General features: G+C 38.9%; 1 protein-coding gene and 1 long non-coding RNA gene across 8 annotated transcripts in view; one reads left to right on the top strand and one right to left on the bottom strand.

The window, feature by feature from the left end:
• LOC107034508 (uncharacterized) overlaps positions 1–13,060 on the bottom strand; it is a 340,267-nt gene that overhangs the window by 143,057 nt on the left and 184,150 nt on the right. The window lies entirely within an intron of this gene.
• Positions 5,638–13,060, top strand: part of CCDC192 (coiled-coil domain containing 192) — a 175,509-nt gene continuing 168,086 nt past the window's right edge. For all 6 annotated transcript variants that reach the window (XR_012069828.1, XR_012069835.1, XM_072957532.1 and 3 more), the window contains exons 1-2: positions 5,638–5,764; positions 10,652–10,703. Coding sequence is in view for 4 of the 6 variants with exons in the window: in XM_072957532.1 (XP_072813633.1) it covers positions 5,703–5,764; positions 10,652–10,703 (114 nt within the window). In the remaining 2 variants the exon portion in view is untranslated. The remainder of the gene's footprint in view (positions 5,765–10,651; positions 10,704–13,060) is intronic.

Here is a 13,060-nt window from a genome sequence, read left to right as displayed (position 1 = left end):
GATTAACCCTGAAGAACCTCGAATCTCTGGACCTTCTACTCACATGAGACAGCAAATTCCCTTATGAATTAACTGTGAGTTGCCCTTTCTGTTACTTGTAACTGAAAAGTCTTCACAATACAATATCCACCAAAACATGTTCACTCATTTGGCCATGAGCCATGAAAAACTTCCAGAGGGAAAGATGACTTTTCTGAGAAATGGCTTCTTAGAATTTCTACTGTCACCTTGTTTGGTTTTACTTATTTGAGATTAGACTCTTTATCGGAAGTATAGGAAAATTATTAAAGAAGTAAAAACATAACATTTGGATAACTTATATTTAATTTTACAGCTAACAAATCTCTAAGAAACTTTAATAAAGACACAATTACAGACACAAAGGGCATGGACTCTACAGAGCCTACTGCCACAAAACTCTGGGAAAAACAGGAAGATGCTTTTAAAATACATTAACCTAAAAGAGAAATTTCTCAGTGAATACATCTTGGAACCATTACTATTTTGAACTATGTCTGTGCCAATATCTTGCACTGTGATAAAAACATACATAATAATAAATATTTTTAAGTGAATGAATGACTTATTCTCAAGAGGTGAATAACCATAAAGGAACAATAAGTCAGTCACAGAAGAAACACAAGTATGTCTTCAATAGCACAGTATAACATTTTAAGGAAAACAGTGGATGTAAGGAAAAGGTGGATGAGGATTGTGCTGTAGGCTGAACAATTAGGTTTCTTGGATAAAAACCAACAATAATATGAAAAATACAAGTGCATGAATTAGGCTTTTATTGATTCAAAGCAACAGAAACCAACTCTGGCTCAGAAAAGAAAATGGGATTTAACTTGCAGTACATTAGAGCTCAGGAAATTAGCAGGTTGCAGTTAGGGTTGGTTAGGAACGGGCAGAAATCAAGGCCATTCCAGAGACTTAAGAGGTAAGACTCATGAAAGGGACAATTCAGGTCAGGATGCAGCTATTTAAGGAAGGTGACATGGTGGAGGTGGGTAGTGACCTAAAGGAAAGCCATTTCAGTGGAGACTATGAATGGTTGGAGAAGACTGAAGAGAAATGGAAAAATAAACAACTTTTTGGGATGAATTTTCCTGTGAAGGGGAGCACAGAAAGGCATGAGGTCAGAGAGGTCTTAAAACTACTATTTATCTATTCTATATATATCAGTTAGTATAAACAACAAGTTCTTACTGTATAGCACAGGGAGCTATATTAGGTATCTTATAGTAACTTATGGTGAAAAAGAATATGAAAACAAATATATGCATGTTCATGTATGACTGAAGCATTGTGCTGTACACCAGAAATTGACACACTGTAAAATGACTATACTTCAATTAAAAAAATGTATATACAAGAAAAGATATATGTACTGAATGTTCACAGCAGCATTATTTACAATAGCCAAAATAGGGAAGCAACCTAAGTGTCCATCAACAGATGAATGGATAAAGAAGATGTGATATGTATGTTAAAAAAAGCCATAAAAAAAGAATGAAACTCTGCTATTTGCAATAATGTGGATGGACCTAGAGGATACTATGCTTAGTGAAATAAGTCAGACAGAGAAAAACAAATACTCTGTTTATCACTTATACGTGGAATCTAAAAAATAAGACAAACAAATGTATGTAACAAAACAGAAAAAGACTCACAGATATAGAGATCAAACTAGTGATTACCAGTGGGAAGAGGGAAGGTAGGAGAGGCAAGATAGGGATATGGGATTAAGAGATACAAGCTACTATGCATAAAATAAATAAGCAACAAGGGTACATTGTATAGCACAGGGAAATATAGTCATTATCTTGTAATAACTTTAAATGGAGTATAATCTATAAAATATTGAATTACTGCTGTACACCAGAAACTAACATAATATGTTAAATCAAGTATATGACAATAAAAAAAAAAAGAGTGACAGAAAAAAAAAACTGCTACTTAGCACGTAGCCCTATGACCACTGAACCACCGGCTAGAACGCTCTTCCCTGCAAGGCCCCTCAGCTGGTTCCCTCTCATCCTTCATGTCTTGGTTGTATGCTGTCTCCTGCTCCTGGTTGTATATCCTTGTTTCATTCTCTCTGTAGCACTTGTCCCTGTCTGAAATGATCTTCTTCATTCCTTTGATCACCTCCACTAACTAAAGTATGAAATTCCTAAGAGCAGCAGCTTTGTCCTGCTTACCCCTGTATCACCAGCATTCAGAAAAATACCTGTCATATAGCAGAGCTTCAATAAATATTTGTGAGAAAAATAAATGGGAAAATGGGTAAGTGGGACTTCAACTGTTTCTTTTATTCTATCAAGTGTTTGAGATTCAAAGTCCCAGGATCCAGATGCTGAAGAGCCAAGTTCAGATGCTATGCAGCCCTGTGTCTAGACAGTGTTTGTCCCACCCTGGGTTATATGATGGGGCTGAGTATGTGAATTTATTTTCTCTTCAAACTGAATATAAGGGGGAGGAGACAATTCCTGCAGGGAAATAAAGGACTATTTGGGATCCCCAAATGACAAATGCTTATGTACCACTCAACCGTAAGGTGAGAAAAGGAATATTTACTTCCTGTCCTTAAAAAAAGCCGTCTTATAGCTCAGTGGTAGAGTGCATGCTTAGCATGTACAAGGTCCTTGGTTCAATCCCCAGTACCTCCTTTAATAAATAAATAAAGCTAATTACCTATCCCTCTAAAAAAAAAAATAACAATAGAAACAGAAAAGCCATAAGTGAAAAGTTTACATTCCTGGTCATCAGTTAACAGTTCTCAATTTCTCTCCTGTTTCCTGATGAAAGACTTTAGGACCAAAGGGTAGGCAAGTCTCTCTGCTCACAAAGATAAACATTCTTCTCCATTAAAACAGGCTGGAAGTCTGGAGATAATTAGACCCACTGTGTCAAGCAATCAGCAACCCAGGGAAGAGGTCACAAAAAACAATGACAAGAGAGCTGGCTAATTCTTGAGGGAAACAGAAGGAAAGCTGTTGCAATCAGCTGAAAGATATCTAGGTTGTTATGGTTCATGGACTGAGCAGTCCATGTACTTGTTTGCGTGATGTTATCGTGGTTTCTCTCTCATCTCCACCCACTCCCCTTATCCTCCCCTATCTCAGACACACCCTGACTCCCAGTCACCGTGTGTTCATTACAATGAGGGCACAGTGAATGTCCCTAGGTCAACTCTGTGCAAAGCAGTATGTAGTCTCCACAGGATTGTACCTCCACAGGAGGAATACCTATGAATTACTTCTCTTTGCTTTCAGTCATTTATTTTTTTCGATGTTTGGGATCTTTTAACTTAGAAGAGCCTTCGGAAATCCAAGACCTGCTTCATTTACTCTTTTTTCAATAGAACATTCACAGCTACTAGAATGATAACTTTGATAGGAGGATCAGCTCCAAAAGAACAGAGACAGTATCAATTTGATTCACACCGAGTGCCATGCCTAGTGCACAGTGGGTTTTCAATATTTGGGGAATAAGCATAGGTACAATTGAAAGTGAGTGGACAGATAAAAACCAAAGAGCTTTTCCCAAGCAGAGACTCTAAAAACCTCCACAGTAGCATTTTCTTCTTTCCTCAGCTGTTCTGCTTCATTGTAAATCTACCCTATCAGTTCTGCCTTGCCCTCTCCTAATTGTATATTTCATCTTCTCCCTTCCTTTTTGGTCTTATTTCTTACCTTGTATCTGATCTCACCAAAGTATAATGAGACATACTCATAAGCATTAGCCTTAGAGCACATAAAGTATGTCTACCCCTTAAGATTCCTCCTTGCTATAAGCAGATATATGATGTCTGACTCTAAGAAAAGATGCGTTTCTGAGAGACCACAGGTTTTCAAACTGTGCATAGTATCCCTGATGAGCTCACAGGGTAATGGTGTAAGTGTCAATAATTTATATATATTTCTAAAAATTTTGTTATAACAGCCCCTCTTCCCTCTAGCCTAGAGGGAAAATTTGTAGTTTTTCTCAAAATTCAGTCCAACTTTTAAAAAATAGGATCATTTCAATGACTTTCATTAATAAGTACTTTCCTTTAACTTAATCATAAAGAATATTGCCACTTATTTCATTACTGAGCCTGTTCAGTCAAAAATTCTGTAGAACAATGTGGCTTTAATAAGCCTATTAATTTTTTCACCACCTCCTTCTGAAATCCTTCTCTATAGCATTCATTTAAGAAGGAGTAACAGTGGAAAAGTCACTTTGTTTTTCAAGGACTTTTTGAAAGTCTGGTTTTGGTACCAGATGTATCTTTCCGCCTCTTTTTGATCAGTGAGATGTAAGATAAGATTAATAAGCATTATAAATAATTAGTGCTTACACTGCCTTTCATCAGCCATTATTGAGATGACCTTGTTTTCATAAATTGTTATGAACCAACTACATCTGCACATTCCTCTAAAATGCACTGAAGTATAATCCACTCTGTGTGGTTTTAATAAGATGGGCTAAGGAAACAGAAGAGAATGTTAAAGCTGGAAGGGATGACAGAAACAATTCAAGTGAGATTTTTATACACTAAAAAAAAAACTAAGTCATAGAAAAGTAAGATGATTTTCTGAATTCCACACAGGCTGCCAACTAGATGCAAGGTCAATACCCCAATCTTCGTCATTCCACACCTACCTAATTCATGCTGATCTTTCCGCCCGGAACACCAACTGCTCAACAGTTCATAACTTTACTCGCTGGGTTGTTTTACCAAGGATCTTGGTTCTAATGGAGAAGTAACTGCTAATGACACTCTCTAATTGCTAAGTTTCGACTCTTCCCACTACTACTGTAGTTATTTGGTCTATATGCTCCATCCTTAGAAACAAACGCTGTGATAAGAAACATTTCTGTCCTACCAACCTAATTTATTTGGGGATAGGCTGTGCGATTAGGTTTGGGTGAGCCCAGGACATAAGAGATTCAAACCCAGCAGTAAGTCTGATCTGTAGACTGCAAAGGTCCTACATTAACTTCCTGCCAGAGGGGCAAGCTGACCTGGGTCCACAAATGCATCCAGGGAGAGATGCACCGACTGGCTGGGAGACAGTGGCTGGTGTTTTTTGGACAAACAAGGAAGAATGAGCAGTGGCTGCAGATGCTTTGGGACAGTGAGCAAAAAGCCAGCTAACCTACACAATTTATCACTTCTGCAATCCTGGGACAGGAAAGGAGCCTTAATTATGATGTAGCCAGGTGGGGTCTTTTGCTTGGGGTCTGTGGGTCCCACAAAATGAAGATTATCATAAGGGGAGGTGGTTTTGTGGCAAAAACCTTTGCTAACCTGTAAACCAAACCATTTCAATGTGTGTACCCATCTCAGACAAGCAGTGTGACTGTTTCCTTAGCACTGGTTCTGGATGTAAACATGCCGTGGTTTGAGCCCTGAACACAAAACCACTGCTTCTGGCCCACTCTGAACGCATTTTCCAGAAATGATGAATATGCAGTGATTCTTCACCTATACTCATGCCTGGATCTGATTTGTGAGATGTTTTAAGAGGTTACTGTGGCTTTGTAATTGAGATTTTTTTCTCTGGGAAGTTAACAGTCCTTTCCACAGCCATTACTGTTGCCTAGCAACAGGGAACAGCAGAGCAGTAACAGGGATTCTAAACTTCCAAGGAATGGGGATAGTCAATGTCTGTCCCATGGACAGGGTACCTCAGTGGGCCTGAGTTGAGATGGGAGAATGTTACAGCAGGACATCTGCGGCCCCAGGGTCTGAAACCCCAGAGAGAAGCAGGTGAGTTCCTAGCTCCTTCTGTTCCAAAAGAATTCATGGGAATTTCTAGGGAAAGTAGCCTTCACTTAGTGCTTCAAAGATAACCTTTCCTTCATGTCTGGAGAAAACATCAGACAGGCTTTTTCTCCCTTCCTGGAGAATAACCCCTTTCTCTGAGTACCGCTGTCTTCCCAGATCGTAGGGCAGGGTCTAACATGCTGTACATGTTCAATTAAATATTTGTTGAATGAATAAATGTCCCTCACTTGCTCTTCTCAAAATCACATACTTAACCCAACATTTTTTTTTTTTTACTCGTGTGGGAAAGGGGGCTGAATTAGCCCTTTTTCAGGACTGCTGTAATAAAATGTCACCTTCACAGCCCCCTTGTCAGGAGATATACACAAAAGAAGCCAGGTCCCTCCAGCTCTCCTCAAATAAGAACAGAAACCAACTCTGGCTACAAATACGGAAGCATAGTTCACCTTTACAACTGATCTATAGTTAATTACTGGAAACTTTACATGTTGACACAATACTCATTTCCCCTTAAAAATGGGGAAATAACTTTCCTTGAGAATTTTCTTTTAAACCTTGAATGAGAGATGCCCATAACTCCTTTGTAGAAAGAGCTGGATCCTGGAAGGTGGTGTCCTTGGGATACGTACACATGTAACCGTTGTTCTGCTTTGTTAAAGTTGAAAATGTATTTTCATTACATGAAATGTGTGGGCCTTGTTTTTATTGGCTTGTAAGCTTGGGTCTATGATCCACAGATGATGTGGAAAATTCACAAATCCCCTCAATTTTTATGAGAAATGTTTCAATCTGCAAAGGAGTCTGGCATCCTCAAATATTAACAGCCTTTGGGAGGAAGGAAATTTTTTGTCTGTTAAAGAAAATAAAAATTTAGTAAACGCTCTCTTTCTTTTCATTTCTCTGAACACAGCACCTAAAAAGACAATAGGTCAATGTGCTGACAACTGGAGAGGTGAATGTAATGTTACCAAAGGGAGGAAAAACGGCCTGTAATTAACAACTTTTAAATGAGTAGCCCAGGGCACCACCAGCAGGGAAGCCAAGTGGAAAGCAGGACTTGCTCTCACTGTACATCACTGGTGTTTCTTCTCCTGGCACATGGAGCTGGTGCTCTGTGCAAACACAGAGCGGGGCTTTGATGCAGGAGAGAGTGGAGGACCGTGCTGACTCGCTTCACCTTTAGATGGGTTCAACTCAGCTCCTTCACTTCTAAGCAGGAACAAACCCGTGCTATGTGCCTGTCTGCCTGCCCTACTTTTCTCTCCTCCTCTCTCTCCTCTTGCCCTTGAGACAGACCTTTGCTTTAGTTATATAAACCAAATGGGAACTTGAGCCTATGCTGTCTAAGCCGGGGAGGGTTAGACCTTGGATGCAATTAATCTAGGGGAATAAAAAAGCACTTTCCCAGGAAATCCTCTCCTAGAAGAATCGAGTGCTCAATAGCTGTATTTTCAAACCAATTTTATTAAAATCACTTATTCACATGGACTGATTGGTGACTAATTAGTACTCCCCCATAAACAGCACAGAGTAGAAGTTGTGAGAACAGATACACAGATGTTCCACTGAAAGGAAGGAAATATTTATGTTATCGTTAAATACTGAAAACAGCAACTGTAAGGCTTAGACGTCACAGTGTTACTCCCTGCCAATAGAAATTTAAAGATTTTTTTCAGCTTTTCCATGGGCGCTGAATTAAGAAAACACTGCAATAAAAACAAGCTTCATAAATACATTTGTTAATTCTAATTTGTTTTCTCTCAAGGCTAATAGGCTTTCTAAAGCTTTTGTTCCCTTAATTACGGTACAACATGACTTGTACTGTGTATGCTGAGTTACTATGGTTACTCTGAGGCCATGACTCATGACCTTTAAATATTATTGTCAGGCAGCCAAAGCTCCTTCGGTTTTAAACTAGTAGTTTTGTTTCAGGCATTATTTAAAAAAAAAAAAAGGTTCAGCTTCAAACAGTACTTTCTCTTACGTATTTGTGGCACATCTGAACATGCACATGTATTATACTCAAAATGGTTTTGTTTGTTTGGTTTCATTCAATGACCAAGTATTAATTTCTGGACAAGGTATACATACTCCTTGTCTTCTAGGAGATGTCACTGAGAAAGGCTAAAACATAGGTAGACAAATAATTGTATACTTCATGAGAGCTAGTAAGGCTATACAAGACAGACATCCAAAAATTGTTTGTGGACACAGAGGCAAAAACTAGCTGCGACCCACTGGACCAAAGGGACTCCAGAGAAAGACAGCCTTTGAGTCACGGTGTAAATAGGTAGGAGTTTAACAAACAGACAAGAGAGCAAGAGCACTCTAGTCAAAGGAAACAAATGAAGAAAAAGATAAACAAGTACCCTGACACTATAGGGTAGTGGAGTTTGGTGACCATGCCAATTTTGTGAGATGCACTGATAGAAGATCAATCAGTTAGAAGGTAAGAGGGGCCGGCTTATCAAGATCCTTCAAAACCATTTGTTGTTTTGGTCAGCAACTGCAATGATCAAAAGTTTGTTTTCCATTTCATGATAAAGAGGTACTCTCAAGTAGAAAGCACCAAAATACTGCGCCTTGATGATTTAGATATGATGCAAGAAAAGCAATTACATCTCTCAGAACCCCAGTGTGTCCTTCCACTAAAGTGGGAATTTAATTAATTTTGTTCAGTACTCCCTGATTACTTTGTAAACCTTTTAAATGGTTTTAAATTTTTTGAAAAGTGAAAGACATGTACAGAAATATGGATATAAAATAATACATTCATTAGAGAGATGGTAAAATAGAAAATAATGGCAACTCGGTATTTTAAATAAGACTTACTGGTTGTAACAGGAGAATGAGACTTATTAAGATTGAAGTTTATTAAATCATCCATTTACTTATTCATTCAACAAATATTTATTGACCATCCTAACCCTCTTCAAGATGCTAAGGATGGAGTAACAAAATAATAGCAGAAAAATTCCCCATCTTCGAGGAATTTGTATTTTCAGTTGGGGGGAAACAATACATATAATAAATAAGCAAATTATATAATATGTTAGAAGGTGGCAAGTACTTCAGAGAAAAATCAAACAAGGTGATGAGGAGGGGTATAGAGGTGAGGAATTCAATTTTAAGTGAGGGACATGTGGTAGGCTTCCCTGAGAAAGGGATATCTGAGTAAAGACAAGAAGGAAATGGGAAAGTGCCTGGTGGACAAGTATGGATGAAGTGTTCCTGGCAGAGGTGACTGACGAACAATGAGGAGGATAGTGTGACCTTTGTGGGGAGAGATACAGAAGGAGAATATGAGATGAATTCAGGCAGGTGAAGGCAGGGTTGTGTTTGGAAGGAGAGGGAGGGAATGGAATGGAGTCCTATGGTGGGTGGGAAGGCTGAATGGCAGAGACATCTGTAGGACCTTGTCGGTCATTATATGGACTTTAGCTTTTATTCTGAATGAGTAAATTGGAGGGTTTTTAGCAGATGAGTGAAACAATTTTTTCTATGGTTGATGCGTATCGAAAATAGAAGGTAGGGGGCAAGGCGGAACCAGAAAGAGCTATTTAGAAGGTTAATGCAACAGTCCAGGGAAGAGCTGATGATAGCTTGAGGCTTAAATCAGGGTGTTAACAATAGAGGTGGTGAGAATCGATGAGATACTGGGTATACTGTAATGGTAGAGCCAAGAATCTCCTGTTGGATTGGACATGGGTCCTAAGACAAAAAGGGGAGTCAAGATTTTAACATGAGCAACTGGAAGGATGATGTCATCATCCACTAAGACAGAGAAGACTGTAAATGGGGCAGATTTGAGAGTAGGAATCAGGACTTAGGTTTTGGAAATGTTGAAATTGGGATGTCTCTTAGACATCCTGCTGGAGATGTCAAGAAGGCAGCTGAATGAATGAACATGGAATTCAAGGGACAATTCTAGATTGGGAACATATATTTGGGAGTGATCAGCATATTGATAATTAAATCCCTGAAGTGGGATGAGATCACCAAGGGAGTGAATATGAGTAGAGAAGAGAGAGGAAGCCCTGGAGCTTGCCAGCTTGGATGGTTCTTCACCATCCAAGGAGACTGAGAAGGACCAGCAGGTAGGACAGGAAGGAAGCCTGGAACCTTATAATGTCCTGGGAGTCAAGTGGAACAAGTATCAAGGAGGGAGTAATGCATCATGTCAAAAGTTGTCAAGTAAGGTGAGTTGTGACAAATGACCACTAGACACAGTCATGCGGAGACCACTGGTGAATTCAATACATGCAGTGTCTGTGGAATGGCACTTGTGACAGGCTGAACATAGTGACTTTATAGAAAAATAGGAGGAAAGGAACTGGAGACAGTGAGAATACAGTTTTGCTCTAATGGGGGTCAGAATAATCAAGGAGAAACTAAAGGGTTAAGAATGCTCAAGATGCAGTAAATAACAGCATGCCTGTAAATTATTGGAAATGACCCAGAAGAGAGAGAGAGAGAAATTGACTGAGAAGCAGTGTAGGAGACAAAGAATTCCCTAAGTCTGCTGTTTCATAGGATGATATGCTCTCCTCCCTCTCCTTTTCTTTTCTTTTTTTTTAGTTGAAATAAGATATTTTGCAGGTTTTCAGAACAGATTGTACTGTTCACACTGCTTATTCTCAAGAGGACCTTTAAAGGCTATTTTATCTTCTTCAAGTAAAGTTTACATTCCCTAGTTTTGATTTCCTGTAGAAGTGTTCAGAAATTGACATTGGGAGGAAATACTTGAGAAAATGGAGCTTCACTGTTACAGCATAAAGATGTACTAGACGTGAGGTGTCTGTGTGTGTGGATGAATGTGTGCAGGTCTGGGATAAAAATCTGGAATTCTGAACTCTTACTTTATTTCAGCACCACGTCCCGAAGTTTAGAGTCAGATACACAACAAACAAACAAAATACCGGTAAGAAATGAAATTTGCATGATTTTCTTTTTTTTAAACATTACAGTTAATGAAACTGTAACTTCTTTCATTACTGTTGAGATTTTCCTAATACGGCTTTGCTTTCATTTTACTAGTGAAAAATTTAAAAATAAAACAAACTGTCCTTTTTCAAGTAGGATGAGATAAAGTGGGCAGAGTGCCAACTAAAGGATGTTATTGGGCAGGAGGGAAGGTAGGTGTGGTGTGACCACCCCTGTTTTTACTTGGAATCCCACACTGCTCTCTGTGGTCTTACAGTATCAGAGACATTCTGGGTTACTTCAGAGTATTGGCTTGTGTGAGAGAAAATCCTGGAATTTAGATATGATACAGATTGGGTAAATCATATTATTTGGTTCATTTAGGTTTGGGTGTAAATCACAGTCTATTCCGGATATTTTCAGTTTATGCTCCTTCAAGTCAGTCCTTGGACAGCTGGGCCCTTTCCACCTGAGCCTCCTCTAGCCCCTCTCGAGGCCTCAGGTGACAACTGTGCACGTGGTGAAGTGTTGAGGCTGCGTGATGGGCATGTGCAGGCTCACTCTAGTAGTTCTCTACTTTGACTTAAGTCTGTGAATTTCCCTTAAAAAAGAAAAACATAAGCTATCTATACACCCTTTATTCAGTAGTAAGGAGTCCCCTAGACTCCATCCAGAGACATTTCTGGAACAATCTTTTTAGCTCTGATGTAGAGGCAGTGTGGTATACAAGAAAGATCTCAGGACCAGGAATCAGGCCCAACTTAGCCACCTCCAAGTTGTGTGATGATAGCCAACACGTTTCAACCCTCTGAGCCTGTTTTTCAACCAAAGAATGAGGATGATGAGACTTCTAAGAGTTTACTTCAAATAAGATGTTTGGGAGGTGAAACTGGATGGGAGAGTATCTATGAATGTACAGGAGTACAGCTATTCAGAATGGACTCAATTCACACGGGCTTCCCTGAAAACCATGGGACCTTGCTCTTCGATTTCCCTGTTTCTTCCTGGATTCAGCAATTCTGCTCTTCTACTCTCATCCCACCCCAGCATCACCAGCTAAGAACAAGTCATCTAGTCAGCAGCATATTCCGAAATTTACTTCTGCACAATCACTTTTATTCATCTCTTTTCTAAGTAGAGTTCATTTAATCTGGCCCCAGACAGACTGGGCGTGTATCTCAAATCCATAATAATTTTCAGGAGGAAGATTTTTGTTGAAGAAATACAAGCCAAAGGGAAACCAACTTAGATGAGTAGACTATGACTTTCATTAAAATTTTGCTTTCTAACTCTAATGACAGTTTAGTCTTAGCTTATATTTTTTAATCTAGCAAAAGAAAACCTGATGTTAGTTTTCATTTTATACAGTAGAGCTATTTACGATTCTCTTTTTTTTAATCTGTTAGATAGTGAAATTCTTTTTTTAAATTTACATATATGTACTGTTCATTGTTTCTAAGAACAGGTTAGAGCTTTAGCTTTTTAAACTTACATGGTTATCAAAGGAATAAAGCCAATCACAAAATAAGAATCAACAGAATGCGGTAATACACTCATAAACGATAGTCACATGTGCTTACACATATTCAAGAACTCAGTCATCGAGGTTATAAATATTAAGTAGTTCATTTGAGTCCTTTTTTTTTTAAGATTCTACATGTAAGTGATATTATATGGCATTTTTCTTTCTCTTTCCAGCCCACTTCACTTAGAATGACAATCTCCAGGTCCATCCATGTTGCTGCAAGTGACATTATTTTATTATTTTATTTACGAGTCTCTTGCCCAAAGAAAGAGTGTCCCTCAACTGCACTATATGAAAACATTTTTTCTCCAGTTAGCTGGAACCCTTGGGCTAGTATTTAAATTGGAGTTTTGGAAATGGGAGACTTCAGTTCACCAATCTCTGTTTACTGACTTTTCCTCTAACAATGCTAATCAATTAGCGCCCTAGAGGTAACCATCCCATTGGCGGCTTAAGACTGGAAAAAGGACAAGGTGGCAATTACCACATTCAGGATTTCTGCCTAGAGCTCCTAATTAGCTTCCTGGAGTTCAGAATCTATCTCCTTTCAATTTACATTTAACATAGCTGGGAGCCCTGGGGCTTGAAGTAACTGGTTCTGCTTTAGTTACTGAATTTTTACATTTCTAAAAGAATATATTTAGCTGGAGGAGTAGGTGGAGGAGGTTAGGATTAGACACCTCAAGGCCACAGGATAGTCACAATTAGTGCTGCCTCCTGATGACACAATCCCTTTTAAATCCTGGCACTCACAAAATGATCACTCAGCAGAATAGATTCTGCTCTGTACATGCAGGACTAAACTGCAGGTGGATCTCAGATGCCTCTTT

This window comes from Vicugna pacos, chromosome 3, assembly GCF_048564905.1.
Source record: "Vicugna pacos chromosome 3, VicPac4, whole genome shotgun sequence".
In the NCBI taxonomy this organism is placed as follows: Eukaryota; Metazoa; Chordata; class Mammalia; order Artiodactyla; family Camelidae; genus Vicugna; species Vicugna pacos.
This window is presented reverse-complemented; position numbering and strand designations above follow the sequence as displayed.